At 32.1% G+C, this 24676-nt stretch overlaps 2 protein-coding genes across 2 annotated transcripts; both read left to right on the plus strand.

Annotated features, from left to right (window-relative positions):
* The first annotated feature begins 14024 nt into the window (after positions 1 to 14024).
* Positions 14025 to 19263, plus strand: LOC147388761 (protein NRT1/ PTR FAMILY 1.2-like). Its single transcript, XM_086418632.1, has 4 exons — positions 14025 to 14158; positions 14321 to 14538; positions 16718 to 17277; positions 18163 to 19263. The coding sequence occupies exons 1-4, from the start codon at positions 14074 to 14076 to the stop codon at positions 19058 to 19060; spliced, it is 1761 nt and encodes a 586-aa protein (XP_086274758.1). The 5' UTR covers positions 14025 to 14073; the 3' UTR covers positions 19061 to 19263.
* A 3004-nt stretch (positions 19264 to 22267) lies between these two features.
* On the plus strand, positions 22268 to 24429 carry LOC147388762 (peroxiredoxin-2C-like). Its single transcript, XM_086418808.1, has 3 exons — positions 22268 to 22440; positions 23049 to 23128; positions 23836 to 24429. The coding sequence occupies exons 1-3, from the start codon at positions 22286 to 22288 to the stop codon at positions 24231 to 24233; spliced, it is 633 nt and encodes a 210-aa protein (XP_086274934.1). The 5' UTR covers positions 22268 to 22285; the 3' UTR covers positions 24234 to 24429.
* The last annotated feature ends 247 nt before the right edge of the window (positions 24430 to 24676 follow it).

A 24676-nucleotide genomic window follows, 5' to 3' on the forward strand; every position in this document is an offset into this window, starting at 1 on the left:
CTACATTGCCATTTTAATAACTCCCTCTCATAAATACTCTAATCTAATCTTTTACTTGGTTCCATGAGCATTAATAATGACAGCTCTTAGTCCAAAGAATTGTTTGATTGATCATTTTCTCTTTCATATTTTTATCTCTAATAAGCATGTTATATTAATTATTCTTGTCAATGTATTTGCTCCTTATCTTTTAAAATTCCCAAATTTCAAGTGACCAAATGAATTATATTGTCATGGACTACTCTTATTATTTTTCATGGAACTCAAGATCAAAACCATTGCCTAGTTTTCAATCTTAATATTCTATCTACGTAAACCTTCAAGCAGTTAATGGCCGTAGGTTGTGAGTTCAATATCCAATCATTAATTCCTCAAAGGCCACCCGTGAGGGAGTAACCTCACTTACATGGTGTGTGTAATGTGAGGGTGTTGCACGTGCCTCAGGACTAGTCCTTTAACGAGATCATGGTCTATGGATTGGGCAAAACCCAAATATCGGCCCAGTCCATGGTCTACAAAAATACCCGATAATTAAAAAAAAAAAAAAAAAAAAAAAGATAAATGAAAATTTTTATGGAAAAATCAAGGATTTTTAACTTGGGATTAAGGAAAAAAGATGGATTGAATATGATGTACAACTTATAATTAAAAATTAAAAAAAATAATAATAACCATAATGATATGTTTTCGGAATCAACAATCATTTGACCGAGGGTCATTAATTCATTTCAATTTGGCAAAAATTTTGAAGATTACACAAATGATATTTTTGAATATCTTCTCAAAAACCCATAACTTCAAATTTTAAATTTAAAGAAGATAAAATCTTGAGTTTGAAGTGGGAAGGGACAATTAAGTCTACCTTCATGGATCAGGTTGTTTGCACCCATCATTTGTGCTCACTGCACCCACTTAAAACACATTTTGATTCTCGAGGGATGTATAGAGGTAAGTGGGTGCACTGAACATAAACGATGGAGGCAAATAGCCTAAAACTTCATTGATTCATTGATTTAATCGGGTGGCCCTTAATTAAGTTCAAATTTTTGAAAAGTTATCGAATTTTTTTATTTATTATTATAGTAATTTTGGGGAAGAAAAATAAAGAATCTTTGCATTGCAAATGGAAAATGTGGGTGGGAATTTATATTATTTTTAATTAATTTATAAGAGATGACCAAGGTCAAGGTCAAGGTCAAGGGGCATCTGTTTGAAAATACAGAACTATCTCACATAATAAACACCAAAACGTGGAAGGAAGGACACGTGTCTAAATCATACTTGTTATTTAGATAATAATAAAAAATCATTTTTTTTATAAGTACAAAAGGAATGTCCCGAAAACATGGATTAGGATATTAAAAATAGATTAAAAAAAAACTTTAGCAAGAATTACATGGAGGAGAGATTCATTTGGCTGCCAAACATCTTTGTGATAAGACTTCGAAAGATCATTTGTGATAAATACTACCATAAATTATCGATAAAATTGATTTTTGATGTTGAAGTCCACAAGAAAGTGAGCCAAAAATTAATTGGTCAGTGGTGAGCCATTCAAATATCATTATCGTATCGTGCAGATTCTAGGAATTACAAGGATGGAAAGATTTTGGTGTATGTGTTCGAGGAATGCCCATGTTTTAAAAGTGATCAGATTTATGTTTCTTTCTTAAACTATACATTGCCACACCAATTTTTACTAACACCACACCAATTGTGTACCATTTATATTGGAATTGATGTGGCAATAGTAGTTCTCTTTCTTTAATCTAAAACTTTTTCTTACGTGCATCATTTTGTATCCTTAACCATCTTTCCCTGTATATCCTTTTATATTCTCTCCCATAAATATCATTGATCCATTAGGAATTGAGTCCTAATAATATGACTCACCAGGTGGCATATTAAATGACTCCATGACATGGACAGGTTCGGGTACATAGATTTATACGCCCTCAGCATAAATGATTGCACTTTCCCATAAAAAAAGTGTATTCCAAGGCAATCGTGTATCATGATGGAAGATCTATGATACCCCAACTTGTCATGTCATGGAGTTGTTTGAGTATGCCACCTTGCAAGTCATATAATCACGACTCTTAAAAATTTTATATCGCCTGTCATCCATTTTTTATATAAAATTATCCCTTAAAGTCCCTCATCTAATATTGCTTAGGGTCATAAGGGTTAATAATGCTAATAATGATAGTTTTCGTCACCTATAATAATAGCTTAATTGACATAAGTTGATCACACTTACTCCCATGACATGTACAATATTACCATATCCCTTTATTTTTCCCTTGTGCTCATTCCATCTAATGTTGGTTTTAACACGATATTATCATATCTATTTAACATTCAATTTTATTTTTTACTGTCCTCTTCATCTTAAGATTCTATCTACTTAATTAAATCTTCAAAAATTACTTACCGAATACAATTTTTGAAGTAGAAGATGATCAGATTTTGAATGGAAGTGTAAGGAATTTTTTACATGGGATTAAGGCGAGTATGAAAAAGATGGATTGAAAAATAATTTACCATAAATGTTGGTTTTGGGCATGGTAACCAAGTTTATAATTAACCATAAATTTATTTATTTATTTTTTGAAAAAAAAAATTAAAAACATTTTGGAAAAATCTTGGAGATTATGCATGGATATCTTCTCAAAAAACTCCGTCAACTTCAACCTCCCAAAAATCCCTATCTTGTTCATGAGATTTGAAGGTTGAAATAGATAAAATCTTGAAATTAAAGAGAGAAAGGGACTATTACTTGGTAATGACAACTCATGGATTAATTTGTTGATTCACCAATTTATTCAGTCAGTCACTTAGTTGGATAATTAAATTTTCTTATAGAAGTTTTGGAATAAAATAAAGGATATTTTAATTATAGATAGATTGAAGATATTGTCATTTAATTATTTTTAATTAATCTAAAAGAGAAAACCAAGATGACGGGGAAGGGTATGTCATCTGTTCGAAAATACAAGATATCTCATACATTCACCAAAACGTGGAAGGGTATCTGTCTTAATCGACAGGGAAGGGTATGTCATCTGTTCGAAAATACAAGATATCTCATACATTCACCAAAACGTGGAAGGGTATGTGTCTTAATCACTTTTGTTATTTGGAAGATTTATACTTCCATAAATTAAGAAAAAGTTGTGGTGGGTCCTGAGTGCTGACTCATTTCTTTTTCTAGTTTGCTTTTCGAAAAGGGAAAGAGATTCCTTACGTAATTGGTCCTTGTCTTTTAATGTATCTATATAGGGATCAAGATTTTTAAACTCGTTCGAGATCGAGACGTATCGCCCGAGTTAACTCGGTATCAGAGTTGAATGAGACCAACTCACAAAGTCATTTTTTGACCAAGATTTGTGAATCACAGACTCACAGTGTAATTTATTGATTTGTCTCATGAGACGTCTCAAACGTATCGGAAAACTCGTTCGAGACGACTCGATATCGGAGCTCAATGAGACAAGACGAAATATCGAGTTTAAAAACCATGAGAGGGATGTACATTTTACCCGGAACCCCAAACCCAGACCAAAAATCAGGTCGAAAAAATGGATCGAACCCATTCAAGTTAAGACCGAACTGAAATCAATAAATATCAATTCGAGTCTGGGTCTGCCCCTCCAAGACCAGATCCAACCCGTTTTAAGGATTGGAATTCGATCCGATAACTGATTTATTATCTTATGTTTATTTTTACCAGTTTTAACATAAAGTATTACTGGGTTAATTCGTAAGATGTTATGCGCTATGCCACATCCAAAGTTCAACTCCCTTAACTCTCATTTTATTTCAAAATATTTCAATACATACCTTAGAATAATTTCAGTCCTATCCGAATCCGAACCTTAAAAATACCCGAAAATTTCGGTTTGGTCTGGGTGGGTTCGATTATGATATTTGATACTTAAACCCGGACTGAATCCAAAATTTTCGGCTTGATCTTGATTTTAGTCATACCCAAATTGCACCCAAAAATTTTGTTCGGTCCAGTTCGGATTTACCCAAATGTACATTCCTACATGTCCCCCTCTCCCCACCCCCCCCTACCCCCACATAAATTTAAGAGACATGAGCTGTCAATAGGTCAGTTGAAGCCAGATTTGGTATCGGCTGTGGCTTAGACCAATCCTATACCCCGGGTATAAGTCAACTAAATCCAAACTTAGTCCCAATGATTCGGATTAGGAATCATTCTATATTGTTTCTTCTTCTTCTTCATTTTGTTGGAATAGGAATCCAATCTCCATCATAGTTGAGTTAAAAACAAGTAAACTTGTTATTTAATGGTATATTTTTGTTATAAAACCAGAAATGTAACTATACATAATCCAATTTTGCTACGAGCCCCACCGTTAGTTACTACGCAAGATCAAAATCAAGCCCTAACCTTTGTTATTAGCGGACGTAATTTGAAGATTCTAAAAGAGAGAAGCATGATAACCAAGTTTAGATTGGGTAATTAAGTTGACTTGAATAAATTTGGGAAAGTTTTGAAAAAATTCAGGAATTATACAAATGATGTTTCTTGGATTTCTTTCCAAAAACTCGTCATCTTCAACATCTCTATAAAATCGATCTTGTTTTCGAGTTTTGTAGGTTGAAGATAAAATGTTGATGGCAATGAATATTTATCAAAATTCTTATTTTGAATATGAAAAATAAAATAATCTTTTTCGAATTTTGGAATAAGAAGATAGATTGAAGATAATTGTATCACCGATGCAATCAACAGATCCCTTATTCGACAAATTTTTTTTTTTTTTTTTTGAAAAAAAAATAAAAACTTATAATAGTGCATACGTTGGGATAGTGAAAATCGATACAAACACTTGGAGAAAGAATTGAATGGAGGATAAATATTATTTGCCCAATGGATATTTTCGGGGTTAGACTTTCATGCTCGATGATCGATTAGGACTTATTCGAGCTTGAAAAATACTATAATCGAATACCAACAAATTACGATCAAATTGATTATGTATGTTGAAGTCCAACCAAAAAGTGGGCCAAATTAATATTCATCAGTCAGTGAATCTAAACAAAAGTATGCAACAAAACATGTTAATAAGTAACATTAGGTTTGTGTATGGTGATGGTGAGGGTGATGGTGGACCAAATTCTAACTGCTTTATCAAATTTAGAAAAAATAAATAAATGAAGTAGGTTGAATAAAATATCAGAAAAGAAGTAACCCAAATAAATTCATTAACAATCATGATGAAGTCTTACAGATATATTCAACCAATATGAAAGTGATCATGTCCACACGTTCAGGTCTAATAATTCAGCTATTGTGTTCAGATTTAGGAATCATTGTCATGGGACAAAGTTCTTCTCCATTAATTTACATAGATGATTTGATAGAAATCAAATCAATAAAAGAGACGTACTAAAGACATAAACCCCAAAGGTATGGCTTAGTGGCAAGCCGTGCGCTTGACAAGCACTTGTGATAAATCATGTGTTCAAAATCGTGTGAAACTATGAATTTCTTGGGGCCACCCTTTAGGGTTATGTTGACCCTCGACTCAATCTGTTGCACGTAGGATTTTTTGAGAGGGGTGTGTGATCGTGAGGGTAGACCCATCAGAAGGGTGGGGACACCATGATAATGAAAAAAAAAAGGTACTAAAGACATATGGTATCTATAAGATATTAAATATGAAGATAATCACCCCATTATATACATGAGCATCTCAAAAAAAACATAATGTCACCCCCCATAGGATACTTTGAAAATCATAAAGGTATTGTTGGAAATTTGCAAAATAAAGGAGATAAAAGTGACAATTTTATTTGATTAAGATTTGCAGAATCTATGAAAGTAAAAGTGAGGTTTTATTTTACTTAAATAATGATTTTAATAAGTACTATTTCATCCTTTTCTTTGCCTTTTCTAAAAGCTTAAATACTGGTCTTTTAGCCTAAAGTTTAGATGGAAAATGTAAGTTAATAACTCCATCCTTTGTTCTTAACTTTAATTTGTATTTTTTTTTTCAATAAAAAAAAAATAAAAATTAGTGGCGGCTTAAGAGAGGGACTAGACCATGGTACTGGTAGGCCGTAAAGTTGCCTCCTTTGTGTGCATGCGCATAGTGCTCTTATGAGGTGTATTGTGCACTCTGAAGTAGGCTATATAGTGAGGAGGCACATAAGTTTGGGTCCACCTATGACAAAATCATGGTATCATTCGACATCGACATTGTAGAAGATGATGATGTATTAGGATATTTTTCAAGTAGAAGATGATGAGATTTTTTTTATAAGATATTCTTGGTACCTATTCAAAATGATGGGTGAAATTAAAAATTAATTTACGATAGAGTTTTTTTTTTTTTAAGATTAAAGGAGGGTTAGGTAGACCCCCTATCAAAATACAGAAAGTTACAATCTATCATAGATATGCCCACATCCCACTAAACGATCCATCAATGTTAGAAAACATGGAACTCTTCCGGAGGTAGGATCCACTTGCACCTCACAGGCACCCTCACCTTGAATTTCGATTACACAGTTTGTTATTTTCATAAAAGCTCATGTCTTGGCATTGTCTCTTCCGAGCTGCGTTTGAACTCTAAAAAAGAAGAATAAGGTTAAAAGGGAGTATGTCAGTCTTGAAAATCAAGCCATTCACCAATGTGTGAGGGGTGTCTTTATCACCCAAATGTAGAGAGGGGTGGGGTCAAGGTTAAAGGGAGCATGTCATCAGTTTGAAAATATAGGGTGTCTCAAAATTTAATTTTACCAAAAGTAGAGATGTGTCTAAATTACAAAAAAAAAAATTGAGGAGGTGGGGGGCCAAAGGGGCATGTTATAGTTTAAAAACATGGGAATCTCAAATATTAACAAAAATAGAGGGCTACCTAATTAAATAATCCAAAACATGAGGAGGCAAGGAGTTAAAAAGGGCATGACTTAAAATCTTTTTTTTCTTTTTGGGGGAGGGGGAGCTGCAACTAGGCTTCCTCCTTAAATTTTCACCACCATTTTAATTCATAGGTTCTTGAATTAACACTCGATAGGCTTTCTTTATATATATAGGTTGGCATGATGCTCTCAATGATTTTTCAAAGAGCGTATAAAATAGAAGCGAGAAAATCAGCTCCCATCTATCCCAATAATAATAATATAATAATAAATTATTATTATGAGAACAAATAAGGGTCTCATTTGGTATTTTAGGACTTTTGATGGTGACATGGAATCAAAACCATTATTATCAATCATCATCAGTGAGTTTTCTTTAGTGTAATGATTCTAATTCAAGTCTAAGTAATAACTAAAATATTCACTAATGTGGCATAATAGATTTTTCCCTCAGGATACACAACTGCGCATCAAAAAAATTTATGAATCTTGCACGTGCCATGTCAGTGAGTCTTTTAAGTGTTATCATGTGAAATTAAGTTAGAAAATCAACTCTTTTCTTTATTGAAGATTTGAGACAGATGACATCATCACAAACATATAATGCACTCGATTTTTGATATCGTTTGACGTGGTAAGTGCACAAAATCACATATCCTTTTTCTGTATATCCCGATGAAAAAGATCTATGATTATGTGCCCTTGTCACGTCAACTGCATGCATTCATCACAACTCTAGATTATCTTGACTAAATTTTTAATCATAGATAAACATGATTGATTTAACTATCAATTTATTACTTGAACAAACCTTACTTTATGAATCATGCTACCGTGACTAATTTAGCAACATTTCAAATCTTACTAAGGGTTGTTGAGGCCACATGAATAATCAAATTATCAATTGAACAACAGATTGTCCTAGGTTTCATGAAAAAAATCAGATTCAAAAAAAAAAAAAAAAAACTCTTTTTGAGCTTGATCATAAGTGTTGAAAATGCCTAATAACCAAAGTTCCAAATCTAAAATTAAAATTCAATGGTGGAAATCAACATATTTTTTTCAAAATTCTTAAAATTTCATCCTTTATAACCTTATAATATCATATCATGTTTTTGGATGTCACAAGTTGATGTTGTTAGAATCCACTTTAAGGTATGTTAAGTAACAAATTAACAACATAAATTTGAAGTTTATGATGTGGGTCTGTTTAGTAACAAACTTAATAAAATGAGATTTGTTGGGTAACAAACTTCATAAAATAAGATTTTTTTAAAGTTGATTGAATTTCAATCGAGTGTTTGTTTTTTTTTTTTTATTTATTAAATGCAACAATTAATGTGACAGCTAAATTTCTTGAAAAAAATATGTATATATCGCAAAATTATTAATATACAACAATAATGAAGAGTTTTCAATGAAGATGTGTGGGTATTCATCCCCCCGTAATGGACACAAACCGCCAATCTTGGTCTAGAGCAACATCATCACTTAAATGGCAATAAATGGGAATAAATGCAATCGATGAAGAAATTTGGTGGGCACGAAATTCAGTGAGATAAGGAGATTGAATTAAAACTTGTATATGGCCAAAGGTCAAAGGATGTCGGGACACGTAACTTTTACTCTCATGTGCATTTAAGGATGCATGGACCACGTGTGTAACATGATATTTAGGAAAACCAAGTGGACTCGTCCGAGTCATCATGTCTGACATAAACCATTCAATTCCGTTTACAAATATTTATTAGGGACCGACTAGTTGCACACCCATGTGCATTTAAGGATGCATGGGTCATGTGTGTAACATGGTATTTAGGAAAACCGAGTGGACTCGTCCAACTCATCATGCCTGACATAAACCATGCAATTCGGTTTACAAATATTTATTAGGGACAGACTAGTTGCACACCACCCATTACCAATTGTATTCCATCACTTAAAAATTACCCTTTGTACTTCATTTGGATGATTACACTCTAAATATAATTTAAAAACTGTTGCTCTCTTTTTTTTAAAAAATTTGTTCATCCTCAATTATGCCCACAAAAATTATTACTGGTTTACTAATTTTTACAAGAAATATTTTATCTTTTCGGAGCTATGTTTACAAAGTTACGTCCCCTTGAAATACATAAGTTCATATTAATTTTTAACCAAAGATTAGAAAATCAATACTTTAACTAAGTTAAAGTAAAAAAAAAAAAAAAAGAACACAAGCAAAATAAATAACAAAACATAAATAAAGTAGAGCACGAGCAAATAATACAAAATTACAAGTTAAAATAAAGATTATGAATTGGAGTGCAAGCAATAGGTTATAAAGAAAGGATTTTTTTAGATTGGTGTGCAACCATCAATTAGTGGTGTGCAACTAATTGGTCCCTATTTATGAATATAGTTTAGAAAAGGATTAAATCATAAGATTTTATTTTTATTTCAATAATAGATATGGGTCAGGAAAAATCGTAGTCAAAGTGTTTTGTCCTATATGGGTTAAAAATTTTGAAATAAACTGATTTTTTGTGAGGGTGATCTCTATGATGAGGAGATCATCTTCATAAATAAATAAAAGCCCTTTCAAAAACTTCTAACCACAGCTTATAAGTTGAAGGATCATGAATTGTCAATTTTTACTATTAATTTGAAACCACTTTTGATGGGGTTAGAAGTTTAAGAATAGACTGTTTTGTGAGAGGATGATCTCCTCACCACAGAGATCATCCTCACAAAAAATCAAATCATTCAAATTTTTTTAGCCCATATAGGATACAAAATTTTGGCAATTGAACATTGTCTTATAAATATTTATCTAAAAGGGAATATTAACATCCAAGACCTCATGGGAATGTTAACATTTTCCAACACTTTTTTTCCAATAATACCCTTACTCATTTTGTCTTTTAGTAAAAAAAATAGGGATATATTGGTCTTTTACATAATAAATGCTTGTTTGCATTAATTGCCAAATCATTTAATGCAAATAACACATTTAATTTTAAAGATTTAAATGCCCTTAGCATTTATTATGTGAGAGACAAGTATTTATTATGTAAAACATCAAAATACCCTTATTTTTCACTAAAAGATAAAATAAATAGGGGTATTATTGAAAAAAAGTACTGGAGAATGCTAACATCCTTATGAGGTCTTGAACGTTAGCATTCCCTTTACCTAGATTATAAAAAGTAAAATAAAAAATTCACTGATTTGATTCAGTATTTGTGACTTGTTCAATATTTTCAAAATTTTGCTTTCATCATCTTAATTATCAATGAGACAACATGCAGGATGATTGAGATTGAGTATGCTACTCATTCTTGAGTGATATCGAGATGACTCGGCCATCTCGAACAAGATATGAAATCATGGTGTGTAAGTAATATTATTTGATAATTTTTTTACTAATAAAATTTTAAATAAATAACAATAAAAAAGAAATAGAAATTTCTATTAATTTTTAGTACTAATGAAGCATAGTTTGAGATTCTCCAACATCAAACACAAAGCTTAATCAAGAAGCTAAATACTTTTTTTTTTGGCTAAGTAGAAGCAAAATTCTTAATTCCTAAGGATTATTATTAATTTCTTAGAGATTAGTACAAATTTTTTGGGATACATTTTTTTTGAACCCATAACAATCGTTCATTTGATGGAGAACATTATAAATCTCGTATAAGAATAGTGTTTTCCAAAAGGCTATTGTAAAGGAAGCGGATTCTCTGTAGCAACTTTTCCTGTAGTGCTTATGGACAATTATCAGAATGTCACGTCACTGACATTTATTGAAAATTGGAGGTTCAATGACCATCCATTTTACAAGGGAGCTATAGGAAAAGTTGCTACAGAGGATTCGCTTCCCTAAAATAAAAATAGGAAAATGTTTTCTTGACTTATATGATGTTTTAAAGGAAATAAGAAAGCCAAATGTTGAGACAGGAGGATTATCAATTGGTCAATCTCATAATCATTTAACAAAGATTGTTTAATTGATTTAGTGAAGTCCATAATGAGATATAAGAAAGTAATTTGTACCGGCACAATGTTAAAAAACAAAATTCCACTCATCCCAAAATAGAGTGGAATCCAATTATAAATCCATAAAATTAAATAATGTTTAATGTAAGATCCCAACAAGTGTTTTCTAATGATAATTTTTCTTATTATAAATTAACTTGATAATTTAAAAAAAAAGCTCTTTCGAAGATTGTTGAAACAAGGCAAAATATGCATTGAGCAACATCAAAAAGAGGTACTATCATTATAAAAGGGAGTTGTAGATCCCTTTTAGGTTATACTTGTCGACTCATATTTAAATGTTACGAAGGATCCGCTCCCATTTATAACTAATAATTATTTTTTATTTATAAGAAACATTCTTTGTCCTTAGGTTATAATTTTCTTACGTCACACCCTAGTGCTTTGGGCTCCATTTTAATATTGCGTAATGCATAATGTCGACAAAGATTGTTGACACTACAATATATGACATGTATTAATAGTGATAATTCTTTTAATTATCAAGTAAATTTCAAATAAGAAAAGTTAATTATCATTAGAAATATCTTTTTAAGATCTTTTATACATTATTAAATTTTATGGATTTATAATTAAATTTGACTCTATTTTGGGATAAAAGGAAAATAAAATAAAATTAAAGATTGACTTGATTATTAGAGCAGTTCCAACGCAAATAGACACAATGACTAGACATAATTGGAAGGGATTTTATTATAAATAGTCATGTTCAATGGACTTGAACTCCAATTGTTCTGGTCAAAATGATTCTCCACAAATTTAATTACGGTAAAATATTTCATAATTAACATTGTTTTTTTACCGTCAAGGGATACGGAAAGAGAATCCCATTTTCTTCTTTTGCCTCTCCCACTTTTTCTCTTCAAAATATTTTAAAATAAAGAGCCCCAATCCGAGTGCATCGTAGTGCTTTTGAAGGACTCTTGACTATGTAAAATGATAAGTAGGACAGGATACAAAGCCCGAGCCCAAGAATGTTGGAGTTACTCTTAGAGTGGTGACTTAGTAGATAAAATAACCCAGAAATATTAAGATCAAATTAAATACACCAATTAACTAGATTGAGAATACAGTAAAATCCATCTCACAAGATCCATTCTGATTTGACCCCAACCCAACCCAACCAAACCAAACCAAACCAAACCAAACCCAACAATAACCCTACAAAAAGCTCTTGTGACCATAGCAGAACTCTATATAAAAATAAAATAAAAATCAAGGGATCTGGTAGGTAGTGTGAACGGTGTGAACTTTATACTTTTAACAACAAAACGCGTTTTAGTTGAAAGGGTACGCGTGGCTTTCTATTTTGTAACGTCTTCTGTTTTTTACGAAAAATTAAAAAAAAAAACTTCTTCAGTGGACCTTTTGTCTTAAACTACCCCCCAAGTGGGCCACACCAGTTTCACACTATCACTTTGAAGTAAAGGGGCATTTTGGTAAATAACAAATATTTCAATAATTGAGTCACGCTCAACGTAACGTGTTTTCTTTTGTCTTAGACTTAAGAGTGACCTGGACACTATGACGTGGCATTTCTCAGTGCTGACCGCTTCGTCATTTAGTCAACAGTCAACCATGTTACATGGCCGACGTTAAACGGCTATGACAAGTACTGATCATGTACTCTACGAAATTAAGTAACATTGGACGGCTATGATGAATACTGATCATGTACTCTATGAAATTAAGTAATTACTCTGCTCCAAGCTTCTTGCACACCACGTGTCACATTAAAAATACTGGATATCCTATCAATTCTAGTTCTTAACTAAACAGATAAGAAAAATATGTAAGTGATAATAATATTTTATTTCATTTACATCTAATTCATTTTTGTTTAAATCACAAAAAAATATGAGGAACATAAGATTTCATCTATAAAAACATCAATAACATAATTAAATAAATTAATAAGAAATTAGAAGTTATTTAAGTTAGAATACATAATTTATATGAAAATTTGAAAATTTTACCTAATATTTATTAACTTTAAAAACTTTAACCTTTACCCAACATAATATAATAAAAAAAATTAAAATAAATTGGTTTTGATTCTTATTCGATGGATTCCTTTTAGATCTGACTCTAATTGAGTGTTGAAAACATGGATTCAGTATTGGATTTTTAGTTACGATTCTTGTTTGGTTCCAATTAAATTGGGTACCCATTGATACCCGTAATTTAGCATATGGTTAGATATAACCAATCAGACTATTTGAGATTTTTAGGTCCACGAACAAGATGTGAAGTTCGTTAGCTACCCTACTCCGTCACGTACAGGATTAGAATATATATATATATATATTTAGTTAGGAGCCGCACAATCCCCAATGAGTGTAATAAACTTTATGATGGTAGAAAAGTCTAAGAAACAAATACAACGTCGCTGGACACCATAAATGCAACGGACACTAAGATATAAAGATCCTACCTCTACAAAATTGATCCCTAGAAAACAAGTGTTTTGTCTTACCATCCATTTGTCCAACTTCATTGTACCTTAGCAAAATCCAAATTCAAAATGGCCAGACTTCCCAAAAAGCCCATGTGAGTTCCAACTACCGAACTCATATAAATAAGTGGTTCCACCCTTCTCTCATCAGTGTAGCTCATTAAAAACCCCTCTCTCTTTCTCTCTCTCTAGAAGCAGAAGAAGATTCAGAGGAGAAGAATGGAGGTTTCCTTCGAAGCAAACAAGGCGCTACAGGTTGAATCAAAGAATAAGGGGGGTATTAGAACCATGCCCTTCATCATAGGTGAGGATCTTACTTCACTTACACATCCATCCATCCATCCATCCATCCATGCATACATACATACATACATACATGTAAGACATTAATTTATTTTACATTATTATGTTGAAATTAATTAATTTTTTTTTGTTGGTGTGTATTTTAAATGAAAAAAAAAAAATAGCTAATGAGGCGTTTGAGAAGGTGGCAAGCTTTGGACTTCTACAAATATGATATTCTATTTGATGACAGGAATATAACCTGGATGTGGCAACTGGAACCAGTGTTTTAACTCATATAAATAAGTGGTTCCACCCTTCTCTCATCAGTGTAGCTCATTAAAAAACCCCTCTCTCTTTCTCTCTCTCTAGACGCAGAAGAAGATCAGAGGAGAAGAATGGAGGTTTCCTTCGAAGCAAACAAGGCGCTACAGGTTGAATCAAAGAATAAGGGGGGTATTAGAACCATGCCCTTCATCATAGGTGAGGATCTTACTTCACTTACACATCCATCCATCCATCCATCCATCCATGCATACATACATACATACATACATGTAAGACATTAATTTATTTTACATTATTATGTTGAAATTAATTAATTTTTTTTTGTTGGTGTGTATTTTAAATGAAAAAAAAAAATAGCTAATGAGGCGTTTGAGAAGGTGGCAAGCTTTGGACTTCTACCAAATATGATATTCTATTTGATGAAGGAATATAAAATGGATGTGGCAACTGGAACCAGTGTTTTGACTTTGTGGGGAGCTGCTACAAACTTCCTCCCAATTCTTGGAGCTTTCGTATCGGATTCTTACTTGGGTCGGTATCGGACCATAGTATTGGGATCTTTCTCTAGCCTTCTGGTAACCTCAATTTCCTTTTTTCTTTTTTCTTTTTTTTTTTGTTAATTTCTGTTATGGTAATGTTTATTTAAATGAAAATTACCAAAACAGCTATTTATTGACTCTATCGAAATTACTAAACCAGTCGTATGTCCTTTTGATATTTAAGAAAAGTAGAAAACAATCATCTACCTACCTGTTTTAGTAATTTTTATTTACTTTCCTTTATGCCCTTAATGTTAAAGTAGGTTCACAAGACAGGTAAATAATTAAAATTGCAAATGTGACCGTACAATGTATCCCATTTAAAAAAAAACAAAAATGGATATATATGTTTATTTTCTTAGACAAAAACATGATTGGTTCTGTAATTTTGTCAAAATACTTGTCCATTTTGGTAAAATATCCTTCAAAATTTTGTTTTTTAGGATTTTTTTTTTCTTTACACACTAATTAATTTGCTGAATCAGTACAAGAGCACCCACAACATCGTTGATGGAATCTTGATTACTTTTAATGTAACTGTCTCTTGATAATGATTAGAGGGGGAGATTCTAATAAACTGAAAATGTTGGATGTTTTGCTAATTGAACTCAAAATTAAGTACTTATTCGGTGAGGTTTATAGGATGGAAAATAATTGTGAATATTTCAGAAAAATTTGCAAGCCTTGTGAGTTAGTAAATCTTATGAGTGGTAATCAATAAACTGAAAGCTTTTGGATGGTTTGCAAATTTGATCAAAATTTGGTGAGACCTATTTGACAACTCTTGACTTGACGCATACATCCAACACATGTCGAGTCAACTTGATGACTCTTGATCAGTGAGTCCAAGAAATATATATAGATTTAAAATTTATTAAATATTTATATTATTTTTCTAATCCTACTATGGTATTTTGAGTTGAGTTGATAGAATTTCTTAATAATTCGGTCAACTAGAATACTTAAATTAATGTAGAATTCATTTTGGAAGTTTTACAATATTATAAGAGTGATTTGATTTTCATTATTAACTCAATGTTGCCCCAATGTTACAATGATCCGAACAACTTTTATTATTTTTTGTAAAATCATTTATTATCTAGGAAGCTAACCTTGGGAGCAGATTCTCCATATTGTGAATCTCTTGTAGCCCATGTCAACGTTTGAGGGTGTGCCACATCATCAAGATGATTGCATCCGACCCTTTAGATATAAAGAGTATAACAACCGTCCATTTTCAAACACTTGATTAAGGCCAATTTTTTTTTTTTTTTTTCAAATCTGATCTAAACCATGAATTCAAGAGGGCTGTGTTGTTGTCTTCCTTGAATGTGGTATTCTATGGACTGAAGTCAAGAGCTACAAGAGAAATGGGCTACAGAGGATCTAATCCTACTAATCTCCCTGGTCATGAGGTTATGGATGTTAGCATTCTTCTCTAATGTCCAATATTTAATGGGATGTTAGTGACCTCAGTACTACTAAGTTTTCCAAGAATGTCCCTCAAACAGTTTTTCTCTTACTGCAAGAGTATCTTTGACATATGGGTCACTATCCCAGGACAAATATTTGGTACAATGTGTTTTACAATGTTGTCTGGATGTCGTTCATTTTTCAATGTTATTTACAACACCATCAGATGCCGTTTGATCTTGTGAAATGGACAACATCCGGGTGTTGTAAAGAATAGTTGTCCCTGATCATGACCCATATTTGATATCGTACAATGACTTTTTAAGAAATTTTTTTTTTTTGATATTTACAAATATGTAACTGAACCCTGACAAAGAGACTTTCACTCTTTTCCTTTATTTGTACTAAAATTTGAAAAGATATTTAATGTAGAATTAAAAAATGATGTTAAAGTATCAATATGATGCATTGTAATAAGCTTTTACAGATTGTTATAATGATAACAAAACCCTTAACTTTTTTTTTGCTATAAACTAAGATGATGGTACCAACTTAGCTAAGTTTGTAAGGCATATGGAGTGTTGATTCCAGGACTAAGGTTCCAAACATATTGAACTCCACCTTCACCGGAGAATTTCAAACTATTTTTTTCTTGGAATTAATGAATCCCTCTTATCTCATCCATGAAATCAAGCACTATCGAACCACGTTAAATCTTCTTGTGTTCTTTGTGTTTTTCTTTTAATTTTTATTGCTTTCGAGATTTAATCTAGCATTTAATGTATGTTTTTTTAAATTACAGGGAATGACTCTACTATGGTTAACCACCATGATTCCAAATGCCAGACCTCCAAATTGCAACCCATTTACCGAAAGCTGCAAATCTGCGACATCATCCCAACTCGCTCTCTTATTCTCCTCTTTTGTGCTTATGTCCATTGGGGCTGGTGGCATTAGGCCATGTTCTTTAGCCTTTGGAGCAGATCAATTTGACAAAAAAGACAATCCAAACAATGAGAGAGTTCTTCAAAGCTTCTTCAACTGGTACTATGCTTCGGCCGCTGGCGCAGCCATGGTTGCGATGACAATTATAGTTTATATTCAAGATCACTTGGGATGGAAAGTTGGATTTGGAATTCCTGCACTTCTCATGCTCTTGTCTGCTTTGATGTTCTTGTTGGCTACTCCATGGTATATCAATGTGAGTGCTAATAAGAGCTTATTTGTTGGGTTTGCTCAAGTTTGTGTTGTCGCCTTTAAGAACAGACATCTAGCTTTGCCACCTAATAATACAGCACAAGGGGAAGCATGTTACCACCATGACAAAGGGTCAAAGCTTATTGTTCCAACTGAAAAATTAAGGTAAGGTTATCATCTTGCATCACTCAAAAAATACTGACAGCCATTTTTTTATTTTTTTAATATTTACGAAAAGAGCTATATACATGATTTCGTAAATATTTTTTAAGGAAAATAGTGATATAATGTACAATCAGACAATTTGATGAATTTATAATTTATGCCCTTTGAGTTAAATGTAGGTTTATAAAAATGGTAAATAAGTAAATAGTTTTTTATATGTAATTACAGATCGAACCTAAACAAGATACTTTTTCTTGGTAGGTGCAATCCATTGCACATAGATCCATTTTCCAATTTGTTTTTTTTTTTTTGATTTCTTAGAATTTTTTTTCCCATTACTATTGGTTTCAAGAAGCCACGACCGTACATCAGATAATCGTTTTCCTTAAGAAAAAAATTACAAAATCATGTATATGGTCATTTTGATAAATATTGAAAAAATGACTGGTTCTGTATTTTTGGCAAATTAATACATAACTGTTATAGTAATTTCCGTGACCCGTTGGACATAGACCCAAAATTTCAATTTGTTTGATTCCTTAGAATTTTGTTTACCATTACTTATGGTATCAAGATGAAGCGACCCTACATGAGATATTCATTTTCCAATTTTTTTTATTCTTTAGAAAAAAATTTCTATTACTAGTGGTACGAAAAGCTGCGACCATACATCTTATATATATATATATAATCAATTTATTTAAATTTTTTTTTTACGAAATCAGGTATATGGCCATTTTCGTAAATATTAAAAAATTGATTGGTTCCATTATTTTGGAAAAAATACATAGCTGTTTTAGTAATTTCCACGCGCTACATTCTTTCTATGGTTCTTTTGAAAGTTATTTGATTTCTGTTACATAAACAACATGACTTCCTTTATAGGTTTCTAAACAAAGCATGCATCATTCAAAATCCTGAGGACTTAAACCCAGATGGATCAGCTTCAAACCCATGGAATCTCTGCACAGTACAACAAGTAGAAGAACTAAAATCACTCTTGAAAGTGCTACCAATTTGGTCCACAGGAATTGCGATTGCTGTCAACTTAAACCAACCATCTTTCCCCATAGTCCAAACCAACAGCATGGACAGACACTTAACCTCAAATTTCAAAATCCCGGCGGGCTCCTTCAGCATGTTCACGATCCTAACCATAATGATTTGGATCGCCATATACGATCGCCTCATCATCCCATTACTTGCCAAAGTCACAGGACGACCACAAGGTTTAACCCTTAAACAACGTATGGGAATTGGACTAGTACTATCGACTATAGCTACGGCTGTAGGAGCTATAGTTGAAACCGTTCGACGAAGAAGAGCGATTGAACAAGGGCTTGCGAATAACCCGCAAGGCATGGTGAACATGTCAGCTATGTGGCTTATACCACATCTTTGTTTAGGTGGCTTAGCTGAGGCTTTCAATGCAGTTGGGCAAACAGAATTCTATTACTCTGAATTCCCTAAGAGCATGTCAAGTATTGCTTCATGTCTTTTTGGTTTGACTATGGCAGTAGCAAATTTGATAGTAAATCTTCTAGTAAGGATTGTAGACAATGTTACAAAAAAGGGAGGGAAGGTGAGTTGGGTATCAAGTAACCTTAATAAGGGTCACTATAACTATTATCTTTGGATTCTTGTTGTCATTAGTTGTGTTAATTTTGTGTATTTTCTTGTTTGTTGTTGGGCTTATGGGCCTTGTGAGAGGGACAAACCTAGGGTTTCAGATGGGGAGGAAGAAGAGATGGAAGACTTGTCAAGTCTAGGGAATTGCCAATGATCAGTGCCACTTAATTTCTTTTTTTTATTTTGGTGGTTGTATGGGTAGATTCAGGGAGGAATGTAGTTCATGGAAATATATAAATGGGATAGCACCTTTTTAATTTTTACTTTCTTATATATGTTTATGGATGCAATATCTAATAATATTATTATAAATTGAAAGCCTCTGATTGAGGTCTTTTTTTAAAACTAATTTTGTCTCATTGCTTTTTTTTTTTAATCTATACTTATTAAATTTGTGAGGGTATTTGTGACATTCGATTTCATTTTTAAAAGGTTAACGAAAAATAGACTGCCATCATATTTTTATGAGGTTGGACACATTTATGAATAATAATTCATTTTGCATATATTTTTAAAGATAATTGTGCCCCTACTTGAGACTCATTTGTACACTTGGATATTTTCTTTGGTACAAAGTGATCGTGGGGGCAAGTTGGTTGTCCAAGTGCTTGAGATGTGTGGCGCAACCAATCATGAATGTTAGGTCTACTTTTTCGTCTTTGGTGGGTCAGTGATACCACTTCGATGCCCATGTTAGTTAACAATTTAATGGAAATTTATATCAAATCCTATAAATATCTTACTTTATCTCTCAATTGTTGCAAGTTCTTCCTATAATCTTAAGAAGGTAGGGGGTTGGTGGTATGCCCACAATGTCAAATCCATGCTTTATTGCTAGACTTCTATTTCTCAGAGCCATATATTTTTGAATCTTACTGGTCTTAATAACATTGTGAGGTAAAAAAAAGGCCTTATTAAGTCTCATCTATCATCAAAAAGACCTCTAATTTAGTAAAACAAGTCCTCAAGAATTGCAACAAAACTTGTGATCTTGTTTTACGCATCCCGGGATCTTTTTAATAATGGATGGGTTTAGTAAGATCTTTTCCCTCACTATCTTAAATAAAGAAGAAAGGGTTTATACATTTTTTTTTTAGGAGCCATGGTTTGACTAGTTGCCTTCATTTCATGTCAGATAGTTTTTGTTTTTGTATTTTTTTGCTAAATTCATGTCTGGTAGTTATTAGTCCTTTGTTACGTGTGTTACACTGTTTTACTAATCTCATCTACTATGGGTAGGGGTGTCAATGGATAGTTGAAAATTTGAATCCAAAAAATTGGATATTATCCAAATTTTTTGGATATTAGATTTGAATTCGGATAGTTTTATATATTCGAATCCTTATCGGATATGGATTCGGATATTAACATTTCAAATCCGATAATATCCGATTCGAAATAATATATAATATATATTATTTGATTGATTTATTTTTTATACAAATAATATAATATATAAAAGTTTTTTTTAGTAGTGAAAAATCAATTGAATAAGGAAATATTGTATTTTTTTTAAGGGAGCAGTTCGGTAGTTCTAAAGTTTGCCAAATATTGTGCTAAACATTTTTTGTAAATCACTTTTGATGGGTTAGAAGTTTTGGAATAAGCTGATTTTTTTGTCAGGATGATCTCTACGGTGAAGAGATCATCCTCACAAAAAATCAGTTCATTTTGAAATTTCTAACCCTAATTTACAAGTTGAAGAATCGTGAACTATCCAATTTTTATAAATCACTTTTGATGGGGTTAAAAGTTTTGGAATAGGCTGATTTTTAGTGAGGATGATCTCTATCAAAAGTGATTAGAAGTTTTGGAATAGGCTGATTTTTGGTGAGGATGATCTCTTCATCATAGAGATCATCCTCACAAAAAATCAGCTCATTCCAAAGCTTCTAACTCATGTTTTGAAAAATGTTTGGCACAATGTTTGGCAAACTTTAGGACTATTGAACAGTCCCCTTTTTTTAATATACATACTATTCGAATTCTAAGAGGATATTATCTAATATCCGATAGGATAATCAAATTCGAATTCGGATAGAATTTTAGTACATCCGTCAGATTCAAATTCGAATTCAGATATCATATAAAAATTCTGGATTCGGATTTGAATATTACTATATCCAAACCGATAAGCATCCGTTGATAGGCCTAACTTTGGGCATGCGTCACATTTGTTTGTCAAAGATTTTACCAAGAGAGAATCTATTGCCACACTTAGTTTCGTTAACACCACCTCGATTCATATTTACCTATTATAAGCACACGTGTTGCCATTCATTTTCCTGCCCACATCATCTTAGCTTTATGGAATGAAGAGTTGATTCTTGATCTTGAGTCCTCTATCTTTAATATACCTTTTTCAAATGAGATTACTCGAACATCAAGTAAAGTATTTCCCTACAATGGGGGTTTGTTTTCTACATTTCAAGATATTGGTGTATGTCAAATCTATAATTATTGCAAACTTAGTTATGCAAGTAATACTATTTTGATTTAATAATTGGATGATAGACTTTTGAAATGAAGGAAATCTTAATCAATTCTTAGATTTATAAATAAATAAATAAATAATAAAAATAAAAATAAAAAAAGTTTTAATTGTTAAATTTTAGAAATTAAGAACCTTTAACAGTTCCTTTATTTGAATTATTAAAAAAGAATTTGATAATAAATTGATTTAAATTAATTATTCTTGGTGGATTCAGTTTTCTTAGATGTTTTTTAATTCAGAATTTTTTTTTACTTAATTTAATTAGTTTTTAGTTTAATCTCTAAAATCACACCTTTTTTTTTTTCTTACTTTCTAAACTTTGGAATATTAATCATCTAATCCTTAGTGGAACGACCTAAGTTGTCAATTATAAGTAGATTTTTAATTTTAATTTTATATTTTGCTATTATTCTTCTCAGAGATATTTTTACACGACGAACAAGCAATATTTTCTCGGGACACACGTGAGGATACACCCTCACTTACTCGACACGTGTGACCTGTGGGCTAACCCCATATCCCTTGGCTCTACTAATCCCCGACATAAGTTTAGACACACCATTATAAAATAAAAAAAGAAGATCAAAGTCTAAAGGAAAGCATTGGGAGGTATCTCGAATATTTATCAAAACTTGGGGTATGTCTAGATTGCCCTTGATTATGAATAGGTGTTTAATAAATTATTTCAAATAATTAAACATTAGATATTGCTATTGAAAAAAGAAAAAAAAAAATCAAAAGTTAAAGTTAAATAATCATTGTACGTTAAAGTTAAAAAATCAAAAGTAACAAATTAATTATTGCGTTAACTATGCTAGATGCCAATTTGGCTACATATATTTCATTTGTTCTCCACCATTTGATTATATCACAACAAAAATATCAATGGCTCCGATCGTAGTGGGTGACTTGATACCCGACGGCACCCTGTCCTTCCTCTACGAGAACGACGAGCACCAACAGGTGTCCGTCCACTCTCTGACTTTCGGTAAAAAGGTCTTCATCATCGGAGTCCTTGGTGCTTTCATTCCTCTTCTTAGGTAATCTTTCCCATATTCCTCTTAATAGAAATCAATGACACGATATCAATTCAAATTAAGATTTCTCATTATTTCTTAGTTTCATGAACCAATGTTATTGACCTAACAATAAATAGAGTAAGATCTAGAATATTACGTCGATTGTGTGTTTGAATATTATGCTATTAAGGCCCAATCCTTACCTTTGTTTGTTGTTACTAGTTTCATAGAGTTCACCTCCCATGAAATCAGCTATATTGGGCTTATGGTCTGCCCCTCGATCCAAAGTTAGCGCCCCAAAATTTTAGTTTTATTCAGATTTTGATTTAATAATTTAAGTATTTGATGATTATTTTGAATAAAATCAAAATTTCATCGTAAATTCATCAACATAAAAGCTCATTGAATTTTTGTAAAAGGATAAACCTAATCTTGTATTTTACATGGGCATGAATCTAATATCACTAATTTTATAAGGGTATTGCTATTTACTAAAATTTTAAAAATACTTTTTTTTTTAAAGCCAAAACAAAAAAGAAAATCCCAAAATATATTAATAATTTGGTGTGGTAATATAACAGTCGTATTTTTAATTAATAATTTGTTTCTAATCATTTTTTGGGTGCCAGCAAGGACATCGTACGAATTTTCATCGAAGGTGCTGAGCAGATGAAATCGAAGGGTATCGATGAGATATTGCTTGTTAGCGGTATTCTGCTAACTTTTTATTTATATATATATATATATATATATTATATTTATTTATTTACTTGCAATTTATTCACATTATTAACTCTACAGCTATATGATTAGATTCAAATATAACCATCTTCAAATTGATGACATACCCTTGACTATGGTCTTCTATTAAAGACTAAGCAATGACAAAATTTAACTCAGACCCATGTCTACTTATACATGTCCAAAGCCTCGTCCAACTCGGCCTCGCTTGCAAGTATTAGGGCTTATTTACAACTATGATGGCCCAAAAAATTTCTTGTATGTATTTATAACATAGAGTGACTGTGCATGGCATTGTGTTCGACACTAAAAGCTGACATGGAGGTGTAGTGCACGAAATTATATATACTTTTCACTTGTATCTTGAGAGGAAGCATCCATGGCTCTGACTTCTGAGCATAGATCCATCAGCTCGGTGTTGAACGTAGTGTCCTATGTAGTTACTCTAGCATTATATTGTTCTATAACACATTATAAAAAAGCATAACGTAAGTTATCAGGCAAGGCTAGATCACTTGATTAGCCTAATTCTCAAGTTTGAGTTTGACCCTAAACATTAGTCCGGCCTAGTAACATTATCCAAACTTGGTCCTTCGACAACCCTAGTCATCCTGGTCTCAAAAAACTATGATTTGTAATCATTTCTACCTTTCATTTGGCATTCTTATTTTGTAGTAAATGACGAATTTGTGATGAAGGCATGGGAGAAGACGACTTACCCTGAGAACAAGCATGTGAGGTTCCTCGCTGATAGCTCAGCAACTTATGTCCACGCACTTGGTCTTCAGCTTGATTATGCGGGTAAGCAACTTGGAAGGCGTTCGAGGAATTTCATTCTCCTTGTTAACAACCTGAAAGTGAACGACGCAAAAGCTATCGTTCATCCAAAACGTAATCATACTAGCCTAGGTAGCATGAGGGGCCGTGGTAGAGGACGAAGTAATAGAGAAAGATTTCAATGTCATCATTGTGGCAATATTGGTCATACTATAGATCGATGTTATCGATTGCATGGATATCCATCCACTTCTATCAATATCAATATTGATATGATTCACTGTTGGAGGAATTAAAAAATACCAACCTCAACTTTAATCCTTAACTTGGGGGCTGGGTTCAATAGCAAACTTAAGAGAAGTCTTGAGCCAAATTTATTAGTTATGAGTCGAAGGTGATATTGGTATTAATTACCCTCAATGTATCATATGTCCTTGTGCTTAATTGAACCTTTTAATGGTGGAATGGTGAACGATGAATGCTATATATTATCAAAATTTATATTAAATAATTCTTTTAAATATATTGTCAAATTTGTCACTCCAACCTCAATGACAATGATTTTATCACAAATTTTTTCCCCTAAAAATAAAGATATAATCATATATAGATTGTGTAAAAATAAATTAATAAACAATTTGTGTTATTTCAAAATTTAAAGCATCATTTGCAATATCTTTACTATTTTTTTGGGAAGACAAGGGAATATTGTATCAAATGATAAGTTAGATAGTTATTT

Source organism: Akebia trifoliata, chromosome 12 (assembly GCF_017979445.1).
Source record: "Akebia trifoliata isolate Shusen 1 chromosome 12, ASM1797944v1, whole genome shotgun sequence".
NCBI classification, from domain to species: Eukaryota; Viridiplantae; Streptophyta; class Magnoliopsida; order Ranunculales; family Lardizabalaceae; genus Akebia; species Akebia trifoliata.

What these genes read in the sequence shown, in the direction of transcription:
- LOC147388761 (XM_086418632.1), top strand. Translation starts at nt 14,074, where the DNA reads ATGGAGGTTTCCTTCGAAGCAAACAAGGCGCTACAGGTTGAATCAAAG. An exon ending in AACCATGCCCTTCATCATAG is followed by an intron (nt 14,159 to 14,320) that starts GTGAGGATCTTA and finishes AAAAAAAAATAG; the next exon opens with CTAATGAGGCGTTTGAGAAG. An exon ending in GTTCCAACTGAAAAATTAAG is followed by an intron (nt 17,278 to 18,162) that starts GTAAGGTTATCA and finishes CTTCCTTTATAG; the next exon opens with GTTTCTAAACAAAGCATGCA.
- LOC147388762 (XM_086418808.1), top strand. Translation starts at nt 22,286, where the DNA reads ATGGCTCCGATCGTAGTGGGTGACTTGATACCCGACGGCACCCTGTCC. An exon ending in GCTTTCATTCCTCTTCTTAG is followed by an intron (nt 22,441 to 23,048) that starts GTAATCTTTCCC and finishes TTTGGGTGCCAG; the next exon opens with CAAGGACATCGTACGAATTT. An exon ending in TGAGATATTGCTTGTTAGCG is followed by an intron (nt 23,129 to 23,835) that starts GTATTCTGCTAA and finishes CTTATTTTGTAG; the next exon opens with TAAATGACGAATTTGTGATG.